The sequence below is a fragment of the Carassius auratus genome, chromosome 12 (assembly GCF_003368295.1).
Source record: "Carassius auratus strain Wakin chromosome 12, ASM336829v1, whole genome shotgun sequence".
Classification (NCBI taxonomy): Eukaryota; Metazoa; Chordata; class Actinopteri; order Cypriniformes; family Cyprinidae; genus Carassius; species Carassius auratus.
Window position 1 is genome coordinate 11,903,156 of NC_039254.1, and position 19,261 is coordinate 11,922,416.

Genomic DNA, 19,261 nt, shown 5'->3' on the forward strand with positions numbered 1-19,261 from the left:
AGAGGATCACCAATTCCCCCAATGCTGCAGCAAAAAATAGTGGAGCAATATGTTGATGCCATAAAATTTAAAATAATCTTATTTTTCCCTTAAAATTATAAATTTTCTCAGTTTAAACATTTGATATGTCATCTGTGTTGTATTCTGAATAAAGCATTGAAATTTGAAACTTCCAAATCATTGCATTCTGTTTTTATTCACAATTTGTAGTGTCCCAACTTTTTTCTCACCTAACATAATAGTTTACTCTGAGAATTAGTAGACATGTAGTTGCAAAGTTGCTTATAGTCTAAAGTGGACCATCGAAATAAAGTGTAACCCATTTCTGTATTTTTCAAAAATGACAAACTTGAGTTCTTGTAAAATATCATTTTTAATGTATTTAAAGAAAGGGGAACAAAAAAGCTGGAAACGATTAAAAAATATTAAAGGAACAATTAATTGCCAGTTCTCAGGAAATTCTGTGCTTCAGAATTTATGTGCTTTAACAAACCAAACAAAAGAGCATTTGGAGTGAAAATTAAAATACAGTAGTCTTGTAGTTATCCAGTGATTATGGAGGCAGCCAAAGTCAAGTCAAGATGCTCAGCACCTAGTGTACATTTTAAGCTTAGTGTTATTAAAAAGAAAGAAACTTTAACATTGGTATTAAGCCTGTCCCATCAATACAGATTTTAATAAGTCACCTGACACATTTGTTAATGCTCAGCAATGCCAGAAATTCAAGTTATTAAAATAAATTAAAACCGAAACAATCATAATCCTAAACGCTCAATATTTAGGCCTCATAATCTGCGATGCTTCATAACCCATTGAGCTGCCATTCATTAATACTGCCCGTCACATGGGACTTTTTAGAGTCTGCCACTGTTCAGTTTTCTGTGGTGTCAATCCATGTCATTTTGCGACAATAGTAGTTATATTCACAGTTTGGTTAACAAGGTAAACTATAGTTCAACATATAGAAGATATAAAGATATTTACAACTTCTTAAGCCTCTTCAGAATCATGATTATGCTTGGAAAGCTCCACAATTTATACAGTTATCTTAGGCTGCATTTTACACTGCAGGTCTTGATGGTCAAATCCGATGATTTTTGACGACATGCTTACTTTTTATAAAAGTGACCCGTATCCAATTTTTGCATTTACACTATACACTGCTGAAACTACCAAACGTAGATGTTCTGACCCACTTTTTTAATGAAGTACGACTCGCATTTACTGGGGAATATCCGATTTATCTGGCACACGCAAATGCACGTATCTGATTCATATCCGATTTATTACCGCATATGAATGAGGCCTGATCTGAGAAAATCGGAATCCATGCGTTTTTTTCCTGCTTACATGTTCACTGGTCATATCCGATCTGTGCCACATGAGAGGAAAAAATTGGAATTGGGTCACTTGAACCATGCAGTGTAAATGGGGCCTTAGTTTTCCATCTTTAGGTCAGGCTCACTTCTCTAAACTGTCCTTTAGTAGTTGGTGGAGGCACCGGTCAGTCATGCTCTTAGTCTTCTATCATTCCATGGCGTATGGAGAAGGCGATAAGTCGTTTGTACATAGCGCTGAGAAATACGATTGCAACTAGCACTATGCCACATATGACAATGAAAGCCCATCGGGGTCCCCAGTTGGTGTAGACCTGAGAGACAAACACAGGCCCGAGGGTCCGCGCACCACTTCCTGATGCTGTCAGCCAGCCCATGTAAACCCCCTGAATTCACACACAATTGGGGAAGAGAATAAATAACATTCATTTGAACTAATCACCGTGTTACTTTAATGAGAGATTTGAAATTTCAAAAGAAAAGTGTTTTACCTGTGGTTTGGGGCCAAGTATCTTTGAGTATAAAGTGTAGGACATTACGTTGCATGTGGGATACCCCACTCCAATCAGGATGTCTGAGGTAATGTACTGTGCCAGGTGGATTACAGGGGTAAACAAGCACCAGGCCTGTTGGTATGGGCATCCAGTGGGCTCCAGAGACGTGTTTGAGGATTGAGTGGGTGCCAGTCTAGTGTTATTCTGAATGTCTGTTTATGGGGATAATATTGGTTTAATATACACTGAATTCTACTGTAATATACAGTACATTAGCAATCAAAAGCATGGGTTTTTTTTTAGAAGAGCTTCATATGCTCACCAAGGATGCATTTATTAAATCAAATGTACAGTATTAATTTCATCATTTTAAATAACTGTTTTCTATTTGAATATATTTTAAAATGTCATTTATCCTTATGATAGCATAGCTGAATTTCCAGCAGATATTACTCCAGATATTACTCCGTCACAAGATCTTTTTAATATGCTGATTTTAGAAACTGTTGAAAACATTCATGCTGCTTGATACTTTTGCAGAAACCGGGATAAAGGAAAAGCATTACTTAGTATTTAATTGAATTCTTGGTTACACTTTATTTTAAGGTGCCTTAGTTACAGTGTTACTATACACTTAAGTACTGAGTAATATTATTGAAAAAATACTTACCACGTGGTTAGGTTTAGAAATAGGGTTTGGTTTAGGTTTAGTTGCATGTTATCATGCATAATTTACTGTTATTACTGCAGCAAGTACCGTAAATATAACATGTGACATTGTATTGTAACATAAAGTGTCATTTTACCCGCACCTTTGATCTATTTAATGCATCCTTTCAGAATAAAAAATGATTTATTTAAAACACTTTTTCAAAAGTTAAGTATATTGCTACTTTAATAATAAAATAACTTGCAAACCAGCTTTGCGGAGTTATTTGGAAACCGTACCTGCCCACTGTATTTTAGGATATTGATTTCCCCATGGCAACAAGATAAAGAAACCCACAAATATGAAAATCAAGCCTCCAAGTAGCAGTGGGCGATCTCCTACCCTGAAAAAAAAAACACAACCAAAAAAAACATTTTATCTGAGATCTGATCAGTCAGTCAGCAAATCGAGCAATGAGGAAGTAGTGTTTTCAAAAACTGCTAACATCCATTATATGTGTTGGGTACAGCAGGGGGAAAAATGCAAGCAACACAAAGATTTCCTAAGATGACTAAGAGGTTTCATGGCACCATAAGCTTGTGATGTGTCAGACTGAAGTAAAAAAGCAGGTCTAAATATTCTAAATAAGTTCTTCAAAACATTCCAAACACAATGAGATACTGCAAAAGAGGAACAGCAATTACTGTACAAAAAAAAATTCCAATAACCAAAATCCAAACATTTTTTACCGTGCCGAGACCACTTTTACAACCACGAACACGAGGATGGACTCAAAACCAATGGCAGCCAATATGATACCATTGTACGAAACAGCTTCTTTCCTCGTCCATGCAAACATGTCCATTGATAAAGGAGTAGATATACTGAAGGGAAAAAAAAAATCACACATGAATATGTAACAATCAGAAAAGAAAATGAGTCTAGATTAGAATCAAACCACTTACGTTTCAAACACAGCAAAAATGAAGAGAATGACAAAGAAAAGGACATTAGATGTGAACACTGCGATCTGGTCGATATCACCTTCTGCCTCAGGAGCCACATCTACTTGCTCTAAAGACACAAAGACAAAGAACGGGGTAAAATAGACTGTACAGTGACACCACTAGAAGTATTTAAACCATAAAATAAATATCTTACCCTCTGAGGTGTAGTTAATTGCACGGATATCATTTCCATGGTCATCCACAAAGTGCTCCCTAAATCATGTAAAACATTTTCAATTCTATGCATTGCTTAATTCAAGTACTCAAATGATGTAAGCTTTAGGTCAAACCTGAAATTTAACATTTAAGTGTTCATGTATTTAGCCATTACCAAATGCTATAAAATACAGAGGTTAAACCATTACCTCAAGACTAATATAACCAGCAGAATGTTAATGATGCCGAAGAAGGCTGCCAATAGTGCTGGAGCAGTGTACATATTAACCCAAAGCTGGATGACATTCACATTGACGCCAGTCTCTCCAATGAATGCCAAAGCAGCTTGCAGGGCTGAGAAATGAATGCAATCAATATCTTATAAAAAGTTAATGATTAAAAAAACACTATCAAGATAAGTTGAGAACAATTACTGTTCTTGCAGACCGTTTTCAGTTCAAACGCATTCTTGCGACTAGCATGCTTTTATTGCCTTCACACAAACCTGGGCCGAGTATGAAGCCGAGAGCCTGGCAGGCACTCATGTTTGCCATTGCACAGGTTCTTTCCTTCAGGGAAGTGGCACTAGCCACATAGGACCTCACAACTGCTACATTACCTACAGGACAGGATAAAGGAGCTTAACAATGCATCTAGATAAAAATAAGATTAAAATAAGGAAGAAGTCTCTTCTGCTCATAGGCTGCAGTTATTTGATCAAAAATACAGTAAAATTGTAATATTCTAAAATAGAATATAAAATTAGAAATTAAAATAATTTATTTAAAATAGATTCTTGTAACATTATCAATAGTCTTCGCTATCAATTTAATGCAACCTTGCTGAAGGAAAGTATTCATTTCTTAATGTGTGAGATGTGTATAAGTTTACCTGCTCCAATGCCCACAAATGTACGAGCCAAAAGCATGTGAATTTTTTTGTGTGAGGAAGGTAGGTAGACATAGGCGTAGTAAATGTTAGCAGAGACGTTGATGAATATAGAGCAGACTAGAGGCTCTCGTCGAGGCCTGTGGTTGGACCACAATCCAAAGAGGGGTGAGGCCACCATCTGACCCAAACTATATGCAGCAACAACCCATCCCAAGAAACTGGCATCTGCACTTTTATCAATCTAAAAAAGAAATATATAGAGCATGACTGATGGATTTACAAGACAGTCACTGAGTAACAATGCTTGATAAATTTCTGGGCAAATGGCTTCAGTGAACCGAGCAATCTCAACAAAAACTTTTTTAATAAACCGTATGTTTTAATAAATTTAAATAAAATAATATTTGGAATGCATTTTAAATGTATGTGTTTTTTGATTGGTATTTTGTCTCTGTCCCTTTAAAATAAACCTACCATAAAAAAAAATGTACTTTGTAAATGGGCAAAGCTACAGTATAAGCTCTAATCAAAACAAACAAAAAAAACTTCTGAAATGTTTTACATATAATGAATCTAGAATGTACGAGTTTCACTTTTTGAAATACGATGCCAAAAAAACAATATTCTATTTTACAGAATCGAAAACCTCTACAGATTTTAGACAACATTTAAGATTCTCAGGGAATAGGTTTCATTTGATGCATTTAAGAATCTTTGGCACACTTTCTTGGAAATGAAACGCACATATACCCACTTCCCTCTTTCACTTCTAGTTTGATCATCAAGCTTAGCTCAAGGAATCATACTCTGCACAGTATTTATAGAACGGCCATTCTAATGAACATTCACTTCACTCAAATCTCAGCTGCACAGAAAACACTTTGTTCCTGTAAATCAAGCAGTAGAACATGATGCTGTGAAACAACAAGGTCATGAGTTTGATTACCAAGAAATGCATCAGCTTACAAAAATGCACAGCCTGACTATTATGTAATAAAGTGTGTGTAAATGCAAATGCACTTACTTTCTTCAAATAGGGCCATATGGAAGTAATGACAATACTAAAACCTAAGGGGAAAAAAACAATGCAATCAGTGAAACATATTACATGCATGTACTTTATACTATACAAGCAATGCACAAACATTAATTTATATATCTATTTTAATTACAACAGCTGTACAGAGAGATTCTTTCTTGTTTTACAATTTTTTATGATGTTTACAGGCATAAAATGTTGGATCACATTGCACAGTGTACATTTAAACATGGCGTGTCCTGATATTGCACAAACATCCTGCAGTTTACAGCAGGTTTTCAGATTTGAAATGAATGCATGAATGCATGATGGATGCATGTTTGTTCACTGAACCGAACAGCACAATACATCTGCACAGCAGTATTTACCGTAATCTGATAAGTAACACAGTCAAAGCAGGAATAATGTTATGAGAGAGTAAGAATGTATTTCTTACCAACGCTGCTAAGGAACATAGTGAAATACATGACCCTGATGGACCTCCACCGGCTTCTGTCTGCATCCCCACCACTTTCAGAGGAAAAGACACAGTTTATTAACATTCATGGTCATGGATATATAAATAACAATCTTAGCTCTTGATGGTATACACTGAAGTATATTTAATTACAATGATTTCATGCATTATGGATGTTATGCGTGTAGTATGACAGCAGCTCATGATTGATATAACATTCATATATTCACTTCACTGTTTCACACTTAAACTTTCACACTGGCTCGACTTAATCTATTTTGAACTTATCATGTTGAGCATTAGTGACAGAAATCCCCTTGTGACTCGACACACACAGGCAACATTGTTAGATCGTTCGAGCTAAATATTTCAATTCAGACATTCCATAACAGAAAATAAGATCAGACCAGCCAGACTACGAAATTACAAATGCAATTATCAAAATTTACCTTGTACTTTCGCCTCTGAGAAGCGGAGTGTTTTCGTCAGATTCCACAAGAGACATTATTAGAGATTAAGCAGCTTGCGAAAATGAAACGAAGATAGGTCAGTTCTTTACATTGACATGCTCTTTATAATTAAGTTAACTTGACTGAAAACTGTCTAGATTTGCACAACAGATATCTCGAAAACGGTCTTTGTATAATATTCCCATTTTAGCTGTTATAGGCACAGTAGTGTTAAGAGTAATTCGGCGTTATTTCAAGAGCAGTCTAAAGTCCATAGGTGTTGTTGTTTCAACGCAATCTTGTATCATTTGAAGGATCGTGGTCACACGTGAGTTGTGACAAACACAACCGCGAATTACAAATTTCAAAATAAAGGTCCCCAAAGTCCCTTCTCTTGTCTTGTCTTGTCTTCTTTCTTTCTTTTTTATTTATTTATTCCTGTGATGACATACCTAGTTGAATTTTCGGCAGCCATTAACACACAACCTTCAGTGTCACATGATCCGTCAAAAATCATTCTAATTAGCTGATTTGCATATTAAAAATGTAATTATCTCAGACTGAAGTGTTAACAGGAACCATCAACATCACCCTCTCATTTTCCATCAAGAGACATTTTGAGGGTCACTGGCCCAAACCAAAAAAGAAGGGGCACAAGGAGGGTGGATGCTTGTTAATACAAATCATCCACTTGTTACAAATATACAATTAAAAGAGAAATCAGCACACTGTGTAATAACTGACTTTATTGTAGATGTTTTGATAAGATTGGCTCTCCCTCAACTCTCTGAGCCCGCTTCTGCCACATCTTAAATTGAAGTTAGGGGAGAGTGGGGTAAGTTGAGCCAGTGGGTAAGTTGACCCACCCCTTGTATCTTGGCAACTGTACACTTTTACTGCATGTGACAATGTATTTTGGTACCACCCATCATTTCTGCCAGACTGTGAAAAGGAGAAACACATTGGGGAAATGGAAGGCACCACAGCCGTAGCCAGAGTTTGAAAATTAGCATGGTCTGGGTGGAAATTGTGCTATAATAACCACTCATTATACACTAAACACTTTAAAAGAGACAGATATTTTTATACAGATGTTTTCCCTGTTTTGGAGGAATGGACATTGTTATATTATATAACATTGCACCAATTTAGGTCAGGGGTATATCATTTATCAGTTGTTTATTATTCATTCAGCAATACATAGGCCTATTACTGTTATAGTTTTCATTAATAACCATTGTTATATAAATTATATTTTTTCTAGTGCTCTTATGAATACTGTTGGCACGACTTTGTGATAACTACAACATGAAGTAGCATAGAAGTAAGATACTTGTTCTTCAGATCTCTGCACTAGTGTTATATGCTACAGTTTTGATAACGCTGATACATTTACTAACAGATAATATCATGATGTGTTTTCTTACTGAATGTGGTATCCTGTCAGTAATAATATGTCTGTGGGCTCTTTTGATTACTATCAGTTGAAGTTCAGGCAGTGTTGCAAGATATTGGTATGAAAACTAATGCAAATAAATAAATACAAATATCTTTCCACCTGTAGTCACTAACGGCCAACAAACACTCTGTTTAGTCTGTTTTTAGGAAGACTACAAATTTGGTGTTCAGAAACAAACAATTAAATATTGAAATTTAAACTTCATTTGGTTGGTTTTATGTTGTTAAAGTGAACTTTAAGAAAAGAAATATGACTGTCTGTAAAAGGAAATTATTAAATTAGTTTTTAAATTATTTATTTCACATGTTTGAATCAGATTCAGTCGGATGGTCATTTACCTGGGACCTGGGGCAAACTGAGCCACAGGAGCATTGAGGGAACAAATTAGTAAATCGTGCACATGATTTAGCCTAATATTTTTTCCTGCATGTCATGTGCGGGGCTCCGTAGGATAGGATAGACACTTTCTTTCATCTTGAGGACCACATTAGTAAAAAATGGCTAATCTTACCCCACTCTCGCCTATAAGTATTATACATTTTATTTAATATTTTACAGCATAAATCTATATTATATACTAATGAACAACTAATTTAGAACATTTTTACTATTTTTAAACTATTTATAGGACTACTATTAATATGGTTTTAATAAAATATGAGTTAAAATATGTTATAGATTACTAGTATCAAGACAAGTGATTATAATGAGAAATATAATTAATTACAAGGATTAAAGTGTGACAAACTGCTAAATATTCTATATGATGATTTACCTGCTGGCTTACTGGAGCTTTGTATTCATGTTTGCCATGTTGAACTGCATTTAGCAGCCTCCCAGTCTTCTTTTGTGTGAAGGCTTTTTTTTCTATAAAGTGTGCCAACAACAGCAAAATTGGTGTTATCTATATTAGATCTGATAGAGTACAATAATTTTAGTAGACATTCTAATTCTAAGAACATGGATATTTTGTACAAGTTGTTAGCGCTTTTAGAAGGCAGAGTCATTACCGACAAAACAAATGACCAACTAATTACTAATTCAGCAGATCAACCACTGACTAATGTGGATCGCAATGCATCTAAATGGTAATGCAACGAACTTCAGGGACTGTGGTTTGAAATGAGCACAGAAATGAGCACAGCTGCAAATATGCAGTTCGAAGAATATCTAGCACAATGTTTTTTTTTGTTTTTTTTTCACAAAGAACACATCTATTTAGCAGATCAGACACTGTACCTATTTAATATGATGTTTTAAACACATTTGGTGCAGAAGTTTATAATCCATAAATCCATCACCCGCTGGTCTGGTTTCATTTGTAGGTGATCCGGATTCAGTGCTAAGACTTACATTCCATTTGGGAAATCCAATATATCCTTTTTAAATTCTTTATGAGATTTGTTTCACTATTTTCAAATTCAACTTTCAAATGTAACACTATTTCAAACATATCCATTAAGATAATTGTGGGTGGGACTAACAGAAACTGTCCAATCATTATTTTGACAAGCGTATGGTAAGCACCTATAGGAAGAGGAAAAATTAATAAACTACCTGTAATTGACCATGAAAACTCACATTAAATATATTTTAAAGCACATATATGAAGTTATAGTGAAACTATAAATTTTTAATTATTATCTTTTGATAAATAACATTAATCTGTAAAATTACTAGGTTCTCACTGGGTGGGCCACAGCTGAAAGTGGGTGGACCATGGCCCACCCGGGCCCACCCATAGCTTCACCACTGGTTTCCACTCTCCAGAGAGCGGCACACAGATTGTGAGTGAGGCTGTGGAGAGGGCTGGAAACACAGAGCAGATTGGTGGAATCAGCAGATCTTTAGTGGAGCGGTAACAGACAGCTTTGAGCTGGGGTGATGAGGGGAATGGGGAGAGGGGCAACCAAGCCAATAAGGGCAAAGGGGCCTCCCCCCTGTGCATGGCCCTGAGTACGTACATACTTGAAAATGTATGAAAAATGTCAGTTTTGTCAATATTTAGAGGCACATTGTTGTATAATCTTCCAAAAATGTATGACATGTATTTGTCTTTTCCTGGGATGTAGTAAAGGATTAGTAGTAGTGTTCTCTGGTGAAGTGCTGTAGACCAGCTCCACAAAACCTGTGACCTTTAAGCACCAAATACCCCACCTATGATGGTAAAACTAATAATTTTCCAAGGAAAAGTCAATTCCAAGGATTTGGATCAAGATCTGATCCAGTACTGACTAGTTTCCCAACCTGCTGTAGTGTTGGTGAAATATGTTTGACAAGATATCAACCAATGCAATCAGCACAGTTCTATAATTAAACATTACAATCTGCCACTGGATTAATGACAATAACATTTGCATGTTGACCAAGTGGTGAATAAAATGTCAAGAGCAGGATGAATAAACATTGAGCGGGATTTTTGTGAAAGTGATAGTAATAGTGACAGTTGACAGACAAATAATTTACAACGTTTTAGGAATAGAAATTATGAACAAGCTGAACAGGACTAAATAGGTGCATCTGGAATCTTCAGAGCAGGGGTGTCAAATATGGATAATATAAAATAAATAAAACATTACTTTGAAAATTACATAACGTGTATTTCCTACAACATTTAAAGTGGAACATAAGTGATGCTAGCTGCATTGTAACTGATGCTTGTGTGGCAAGGCTACTTGTGTTTTTTAACATTACCAAAAGAAGAAAGTTAACCTGAAAGGCGGCTACTGTACTTCAAAGGGTATACGTTTTGTGAGGTCATTGCCAACCATGTTTAATCGCAAACCCATTTTGTAATGTAAAAGTTTGCAGTATTAAACAACAATATGAGATGCATTGAAGCTCGGAATGGAAAACGTTTTCTACTGTAATATCATAATTGTTGTTATAACAAAATTGTTTATCTAGATGTTATTGTATAATATATATATATATATATATATATATATATATATATATATATATATATATATATATATATATATATATATATATATATATATATATATATATATATATATATATACACACCTTTTTAATAAGCTAGCATCATATGTTCCTTTCAATTATATTGTAGTTTGTAGGGTTAATATTAATGCTATTGTAAGCAAACTAATGTTTAAGAATTCGGCCCACACAAGGGGACAATTGATCTGATCTGACTATCAACCATAAATGAGTTTGACACCCCCTGCTTTAGGGAACGGTCCAATTGCAGGGAACTGAAGACACATGTGAAGATGGTGATGATGTAAAAAGGTGTGAGAGCAGCAGCAGCATTTCGGTGAGTGAGAAAAGGATGAACCATGCAGACGAAACAATGACCCAGTTTACTTTTTATCCCCTGGATCTACTTACTTGTGTGAAGTGGCTTTCTCAGCTGTGACCCAAGTCTAAACCAAGCAAAGGAACAAACTCAAACAGTCTTGTTACAGCAGTGGCATCACTGTCATGAAATTTAATTTAACGTTTTTTTAATCTTATTTAAAAAACTGTATCATGGCAATCTTAAGTTCCATCAGAACACCATATCAGTTCATTGTTACTGTAGTAGAATTGTGGCTAACTTAGTATTAGTCACAAATGTAATAAAAAAAATTATTTGGATTTTGAAAAGATTGTGAAGGCTTCTAAGACGGTTAAATTAAAATTTCATATTAATTTACTGTGGATTTAGAGTAGTAGCAACAGGCTACTTGAAGTGGTTGTTGGCATTATGTATTTGTTGTGCATCATCAGCACCACCCAGCGTAACAAACGAAAATGAATAATATCACAACAAACCTTTTCATGAACATCAGAGTCGTGTCTTTTCGTTCCCTGTGCTCCATTCCGGACACAATCGGTTTTATTGGCGTCTACAAGAAGCAAAATCGTTTGGTAAGATATGATTATAGAAAATATTTAATTAACAAATTCACTAAGAAGACGGGTAATATAAATTGTGTACAAAAACAATGAGGAACATATACCGTTATAGTTAGCAGAAGCAATAAGTTTGACATTCCACTAAATGCCCCGCCCTCCCGGTTGAAAGAGAGGATTTGATTGGTTATACCACTGTGCTGAAAGTCTGTTTGCCCAATCCTATCCGACTGTTTCCGGGGGGAGCTACTGTAAAAAAAAATGTCAGGTCTCATGTTTGTAGGGAGAGTGTGGATTTTTTTAAACAAATAAAACAAGCATTTCCTCAGTCATTTGGCTGATACTTTTTAAAGAAAACCTGAAGAGCTTATTTTGCAATATTCTTTACATTGCTTTTCAAAGGCGTATTTGCCAGTGATAGACAATGATGAAGCAATATTTTAACTATCCCAGTTAGGATTTTCACTCTGTCCAGCTGCCTTCTGTGGATAGATTTAGAAGAAAAGAAAGAAGGATGCCCCCTTGCTAAATAAAAAAAATTATTTTAAGAATGACTTGATTTTTTTAATAAAAGGTGAACTGTCAAATAAAGTTCAGTTTGACTTAAATTATATGTGTGTTCTCAGTTCAACAGTGCAGTGCAATAAAAAGACATATGGTGACCTGTATTTTATGTTTTATTAATAGGCTACATATGTAGAATCAGCCAGAGCTACTATAAAAACATTTGAATAGACATTATTCACACATTAACAGTGATACAATAAATATTGTGTAGTTATCTTATTGATGGTTGCAGGATGAACAGAGATAAAACGCATTAAATATTTGTGTCAAAACACATACTGTTACTTGCATACATTAACGTAGACAAGCATGGATACATTTTTATAATCATTATACAAATGAATAAAGAGATACATAAGTGTAGCAATCATTTTGAGGAAATAATTGAAATCTTTACTCTGTAGTTCAATAGCTCTCATTGAGGTCCAGCCCACAACTCTGTTGACTGATCTAAATCAAAAGGTTGCTATTAAGAGTAGCTTTTTATTTGGCTCCATTGAATCATTTGTTAAGGTATCAATGTTCAAACAGAAGCAAAGAATGAAAGATGATCTTTTAAACCTGCTCTGTTGTTAAAAGCGGCTGTGCTGTTTAGGAGACCATACGCTTATAACTCCCCTGCCATCAAGCAGGGCAAAGAAAGGGTACAGCTTCTCACGAAAGTGTCCCGTAAAGGTGTAGATGTGTGATTTGTTCTCTGCATTGTAGAAGGAAATCTGCCCCTCCTCGTAATCGATGTATATTCCCATCCTTGGGGGCACAAGCAGCAGTGGCAGTGCTGTTTCGGGATTGGTGCATGCGAAAAACTGACGTGTGCTACGCCACAGGACCCAATAACCAGTTGAGGGATTCATTGGAAAGCGGCCATGCCGCTTTGAGGACGCAGTTGTCACTCCAACTTTCCAATAACCATTGTTTGCAAATTCCACTTCCCAGTAATGACGTCCACTCATGTAGCCCTCCCAGCCTAGGACGCAGGGCAAGCTGTCAAATCGCTGAGGGCTGTAAGGCAGACTGGCCTCTGCTAGGCCCTCCTGAACTTTCTTGTGGTCATCAGAGAGCTGCAGCCAAGCTTGGTTGGTCATGGGATCAAGAGTCACATCAGCTGTTTAAGAGAAGAACGTGAGGGCATTAGGACTGATGCATTTAACACTTTTTTGTTAATGCTGGAGTGAAGGGTTTTTGGGGGGAAAGGTCAAATTTAAAAGATATGTAAACTTACCTCCTGCACTGACAATCCAGTTCCAGACTGAAAAAAAAGAGAACAATATTGAGTCTTGAGTTTAGACACCACATTTTAATACTCTACTATGAAAGTTAATCATCATGACAGCTAGACCATCACACTCCCATGGCAAACTGTAGCTATAGACTCTTTTCAGAATGATAACACATTATCATAGTTATTAACCTCATAAATCTGGCAAATTTTTTTCATATTTTCATTTTATAAATTTACATTTATAACACTAACACAATTTCAGACAACTATTTAACTCAAATTAAAAAAAAATCTTTCTTTTTACCCCAATCAATCTCTCTCAATTCTTTTTCTCTTTTGGAAAATCATAGAATGTAGTAGGCTGTTGTTTTTTTTAATATCTCAAATGTGCTCAACGGGGTCTAATAAAAGTTATAGTTACCTGAATTAGGGATGTATCGTGGCATGCCTGTTTGAAAAAAAAAAAAAAAAAAACCCAGAACAAAATTACTGATATCCACAAGTATACTTTTCAGCTTTATGCATATTTTCAGCTTTATTCATTTCATGTTAGGTTATGGTTTCGGATCCCTCACCAGCTTTCCAGGTGCGTTGCTTAGTTGAAAGCCACAGATGAGGAACCATGCCCTAAAATAAATATATAAAAACATGAATTAGCGGCAAGAAATTTTAATAAAGGAAAATTATGAGGTTAAAATGACATGATATGATGTATTTACAGACTTTGTTATTTGAAGTTGGGCCTGTCACCAAACTTTTACCGCACAGATAACATGTTGATCAAACCATTTTTCAAACCAAAAAGTCATGATTTTTTAAATCATAATTTCAGATTTCGGCACGAGACATAGCACTATTTCAGTAAAAAGCGATAACAGAGAGCGGTTACTAAATGTGCCTTTTTTATATTTCTAAAAGGCTTGTTAAAAGAGTTCAAATGTAAGTTATGTAATATTGTAAACTATGCTGGATTCACCTAAATAAATTCATTTTTTCTTGTATTTTGTGTATCTTGCTTAATAATAAATGTTTGTCAGCAATATAATAATTTTTAAACACTAGATGAGAAAAAACATCCCAGCATCATGGGTAAAAACGTTTTACCCAACCAGCTGTGTCAAAATAACCCAGCATGTGTTCTGGGTAATATTTACCCAGCGCTGGGTTGCCAAATAACCAAAGTTGGGATGTTTTTAATCCAGCATTTTTTAGCGGGTACTTTAATTTGTTAAATTCGTTCTCATTAAATGGCACCACTTTCCAAAATATTTACAGTACACCATGTTCCAGACACGAGCAGTGAAGGAAGTACATTCATAGCCATCCCACCTTGCTGTCTTCTTTCAGCAAACTCAAAGTGATGAACTCCAGCAGTGGCATGAGGGAAACCAGCTTCTTCTTCTTCAGTCCCAGGAGACTCAACAGCCGTGCCAGTTCATCTCCCAGCAATCCAGAGCTCTGCATTTTGACAGAAAGCTCAATATTACATTCATCACTTCTGATTATCTTTTTTTATAGGTTAGTTAAAAGTACATGAACTGTATATTAAAGTGCTATTTTACAAATGGAGACTTTGAAAGATAAACAATTTCCAAGAAAGCAGAAAACCATAACTGGACTTAGGACAACTTAAAGCGTTTGTGACAACGCATAAGAGACCTGTGTTCTAGATAATATAGATATGCTTGCTGCCTCACCTCTGACACACTCTGTATCTCTTTGGCCCAGTCTGTGATCTTCGGCACCACCTTGCTCTGATCTTTATCCTCCTTTGTGTCCTTTTCCTCCTCTTCATCAATCCTGTCCTTCAACCATGGATGCTTTTTGGACAGCTGGGGTCACACAGGAACAAAGAAAGCTTAGTTTGTGCAAGAGCAAGCTATCGTATATGATGAACAGAACAGTATGAATGAGATGTTTGTCTTTTTTTTGCAGTACAGTCAGTTTCACCTTGTCTACACTTTGAAGTTCACTGGCCCACTGCAGAATAAGCTTGCGACACTCTTGAAGACTGCGCTCAGTCCTGGGGTCTATCTGCCTCTCTGGCTGACTGCTGCACCCTTCACCAGGATCATCCTCATTCTGTGAATTTATAGATGCATGATATAGAAGAAGCAGATGTTCATTCTATTGATTCTGGATATTTAATTGTGCATCCTCACATCTCATTTAAAAAATAAAATTGTGAAACAAATCTGAGAGCTTTCTGACCCTGCATAGACAGAAATGGAGCTACCACGTCCAAGGCCCAGAAAGGTAGTAAGGATGTCATTAAAATAGTCCATGTGACATCAGTGGTTCAAGATGAATGAAGGTCTTACGGGTTTGGAACGACATGAGGGTGAGTTATTAATGACAGAATTTTACATTTTGGGTGAACCATCCCTTAAATCTTTAAAAACACTGATCATTTAATTACAGTGTCAAATTACATTTGTAGCCAAATTTTAAATGAACGTCAATTGTTCATATTGTAAATTATAATGTTATGATGAGACACTCATTTTTCTTGTAGCATTTAAAATTATTTTATTTCTCTGTGATTTATTTAAACAATAGTACAAATATCGCTTTAAATTTTCTGTTTGTCAGTTATTGATCATAACATGACTATAAATGTTCAGTATCACATTACATACATAGCGTGACAAGGCCCAGAATTTCACATGCAGTATTGCTTGTGTTATCAGTTACCATGATGAAACATAAACTAATCATTTAGCATCATATATTTGTCTCATGGCAACGCTTCATTTAACACCAAGGATAATAAAATTTAAAGAAAACACATTGATTGGCGTTGAGTTTGCAGGCGAAGAGGAGTTTGCCAAGAAATTGCTTAGTTAAACACATCTGTCTGTTTATATACATGCATGTGTGTGTGTGTGTGTGTGTATTGGTATATGTTTATGAGGACACAAATGTGTAAAATGACATGGGCTCTACAACATAAACATGGTTCAAGAGGACACTTCCTTTATCCCCATAAAACAAAACACTTATAATCATACAAAACAGTGTTTTATGAGATGTAAAAATTGCAAGTAGTGGAGAGTCCACCGTAAACCACAAATGCAAATATGTGTGTAAAGATAGATAGATAGATAGATAGATAGATAGATAGATAGATAGATAGATAGATAGATAGATAGATAGATAGATAGATAGATAGATAGATAGATAGATAGATAGATAGATAGATAGATTACTATATGGCAGAGTCACAGCCATGCCAATATATATATATATGTATATATGTATATGTATATATGTATATATATATATATATATATATATATATATATATATATATATATATATATATATATATATGTATATGTATATGTATATGTATGTATATGTATATGTATATGTATATGTATATATATATATATATATATATATATATATATATATATATATATATATATGTATATATATATATATATATATATATATATATATATATATATATATACATATATATATATATATATATATATGTATATATATATATATATACTTATATATATATATATATATATATGTATACATATATATATATATATATATATATATATATATGTATATATATATATATATATATATATTACTGGTAAAATAGAAGAATAATCCATGGCATACCTTGCAAACTTGTGCCACCTGTTGCTTCCAGTGGTTTATGAATCTGATGCACTCATCCAAACTGCGGAGATCATTTAGGCTTTGCTGACGTTGCCTTTGCTGGAAACCAATACAAAATAATTAAAAAAGAGTGTGGTGTCCAAGTTATTGTGATCATGGCCCAGCAATGATCTACCATAACATCCCTGAGTTAGTACCTGTGAACGGGTAGAAAACCCGCTACTGTTCTTGAAGGGACTGGTGGGTGCAGAACTGTGGACCTGAATATCTTTCTCTGGTAGTGTCCAGCGCACAACCCCAACAGAGTTACTCTGCTTCTGGGGCACTGGGGCAGAGGAAAAGAAAGGATTCTTACTCCGTTTCATCTGAAAAATGCTTCCACTTTGAAATGAATGTAATGTGTCACAGTTAAATAGAAACACAAGCATGCACTTACTGTTACGTGCCATACTGTTGTACTTCAGGATGCTCTTCAGGGTGTTTCCCTGTTCAGCTACACAAGAGATATTTTATTTTATTAATATAAATACACATAGATATATAAAAAAAACATATTAATTTACTTAAATATATTTTTAAAAATTACTAAAATAATCACTAGGCCTAAATAATAACTATTGTTATTGTTATTATTATTCCTGTTGATAACATCATGGGCTTGCCAAATGCATAAATGTAATAATAACCATAATACTGCTATCAAAGCACTTAACAATAAGATTAATTTCTTAGTAATGGCACCTTGTAATTGGCATCATGATAAAAGCTACGAATGAGACTCAAATGAGACTTACCCATGATGAAGTGTTGGGGAGGCAAGTGAGCGCTGAGGGTTTCTGGAGAAACTGAACGTTGGTGATCTCTCAGCCCCAGTTTTAGCTTTCACCTGCATAATCTGAACTTTGGACCTGAAATATTACTGTCATGATTGTATGAGGTGGAGGCCAGTAAAGCTACATGATGAGATATGGTCGTTCCCAGAAATGATTCAGTTAGTAGTCAACATGGCATGATGCCAAGAAGAAAGAAAGTCAACATATTCACATACTGCATATCGTGCATGAACTATCATGCCACATGTGCATTTAATGATTCACTGAACACTCACTAAAAAACTGTATGTGGAGTTACATTTGTCAGTTTTTAATATTTAGTATGGTAACCTTTATATAACCTCTTGCACTCTACTCAAAAGACCTCACATTTGCGCAAGCATCTTTCCTCTGCATGATTTTATAAGTCAGTTATAAAATATGTATTGTTATATGACTGTAAATAGGTTATATAACTATCAAAAAATGAATGCTGTCCACATGTGAAAGAGTTTTTTTTCTTACCCTAAATTTTTAAGCCAATAAAATAAGGGTTGTTCTTGGGATTCAGTAACATTTTAATTTGGAATATACGTTTTTTTCAATTACATATGATTCTTTTCTTAAATACACCACATAATTATAGGAACATATTATCAAACCTCTAAAAAAGCAGATATATTTTCCCACCACAAGCATTAAGGGCTTTATATTATTTTAAGGCTTTTTCAGATTTAGACAGCATTTATTCTTAGCCCCAAAATGGGATTGTTTCAAATAGATTTTACATAGAACTTGTTATAAAACAAACATCTACCTACTGCTCTAATAATAAATTAATTGCAAAAAATGTTCCTTACATTTTCATTTCAGTTTTGTTTCTCTCTCATATTGTCCATGTCTTTCTGGGTCAACATATACAACATTGACAACTTATTGTTGGCGCAATAAGTTTAAGTGGACATATTACATCAAATATTATATTTATAACAAAAATATGAATTGTCTTTTAAGATATGAGATGATTTTCATGTACTGAAACCATGACCATTTTTTTTTTCAATTATTATTATTTTTTAATAATCGAGACAAATAACTCATCCGTGTCACAAGTTTACAGCTCCGTAACAATTAAAAATATACATTTATTGATGGTGTTGTGCTTCTTCACTTAAAATGGCCACTGCTCCTCAAGTGGACCATAATGAAATAA

At 34.7% G+C, this 19,261-nt stretch overlaps 2 protein-coding genes and 1 long non-coding RNA gene across 3 annotated transcripts; all 3 read right to left on the reverse strand.

Moving 5' to 3' along the window:
- Positions 1-354: 354 nt before the first annotated feature.
- On the reverse strand, positions 355-6,854 carry LOC113111853 (major facilitator superfamily domain-containing protein 8-like). Its single transcript, XM_026277016.1, has 12 exons — positions 6,480-6,854; positions 6,010-6,083; positions 5,559-5,602; positions 4,535-4,775; positions 4,149-4,262; positions 3,853-3,997; positions 3,642-3,700; positions 3,446-3,554; positions 3,230-3,364; positions 2,780-2,883; positions 1,829-2,043; positions 355-1,723 (listed from the first exon to the last, which is right to left on the reverse strand). Exons 1-12 carry the CDS (start codon positions 6,533-6,535, stop codon positions 1,517-1,519), a joined length of 1,503 nt encoding a protein of 500 aa, XP_026132801.1. The 5' UTR covers positions 6,536-6,854; the 3' UTR covers positions 355-1,516.
- A 1,791-nt stretch (positions 6,855-8,645) lies between these two features.
- On the reverse strand, positions 8,646-12,022 carry LOC113111854 (uncharacterized). The gene is made up of 4 exons (XR_003293371.1): positions 11,910-12,022; positions 11,722-11,795; positions 11,296-11,330; positions 8,646-8,805 (listed from the first exon to the last, which is right to left on the reverse strand). It is a non-coding gene; the product is annotated as an uncharacterized LOC113111854 (long non-coding RNA).
- Positions 12,023-12,462: 440 nt separating this feature from the next.
- LOC113111855 (E3 ubiquitin-protein ligase TRIM39-like) lies at positions 12,463-18,114 on the reverse strand. The gene is made up of 11 exons (XM_026277017.1): positions 18,031-18,114; positions 17,673-17,729; positions 17,434-17,561; positions 17,237-17,335; positions 15,542-15,673; positions 15,289-15,423; positions 14,921-15,049; positions 14,167-14,218; positions 14,013-14,039; positions 13,592-13,618; positions 12,463-13,474 (listed from the first exon to the last, which is right to left on the reverse strand). Exons 1-11 carry the CDS (start codon positions 18,032-18,034, stop codon positions 12,942-12,944), a joined length of 1,323 nt encoding a protein of 440 aa, XP_026132802.1. The 5' UTR covers positions 18,035-18,114; the 3' UTR covers positions 12,463-12,941.
- Positions 18,115-19,261: the final 1,147 nt, after the last annotated feature.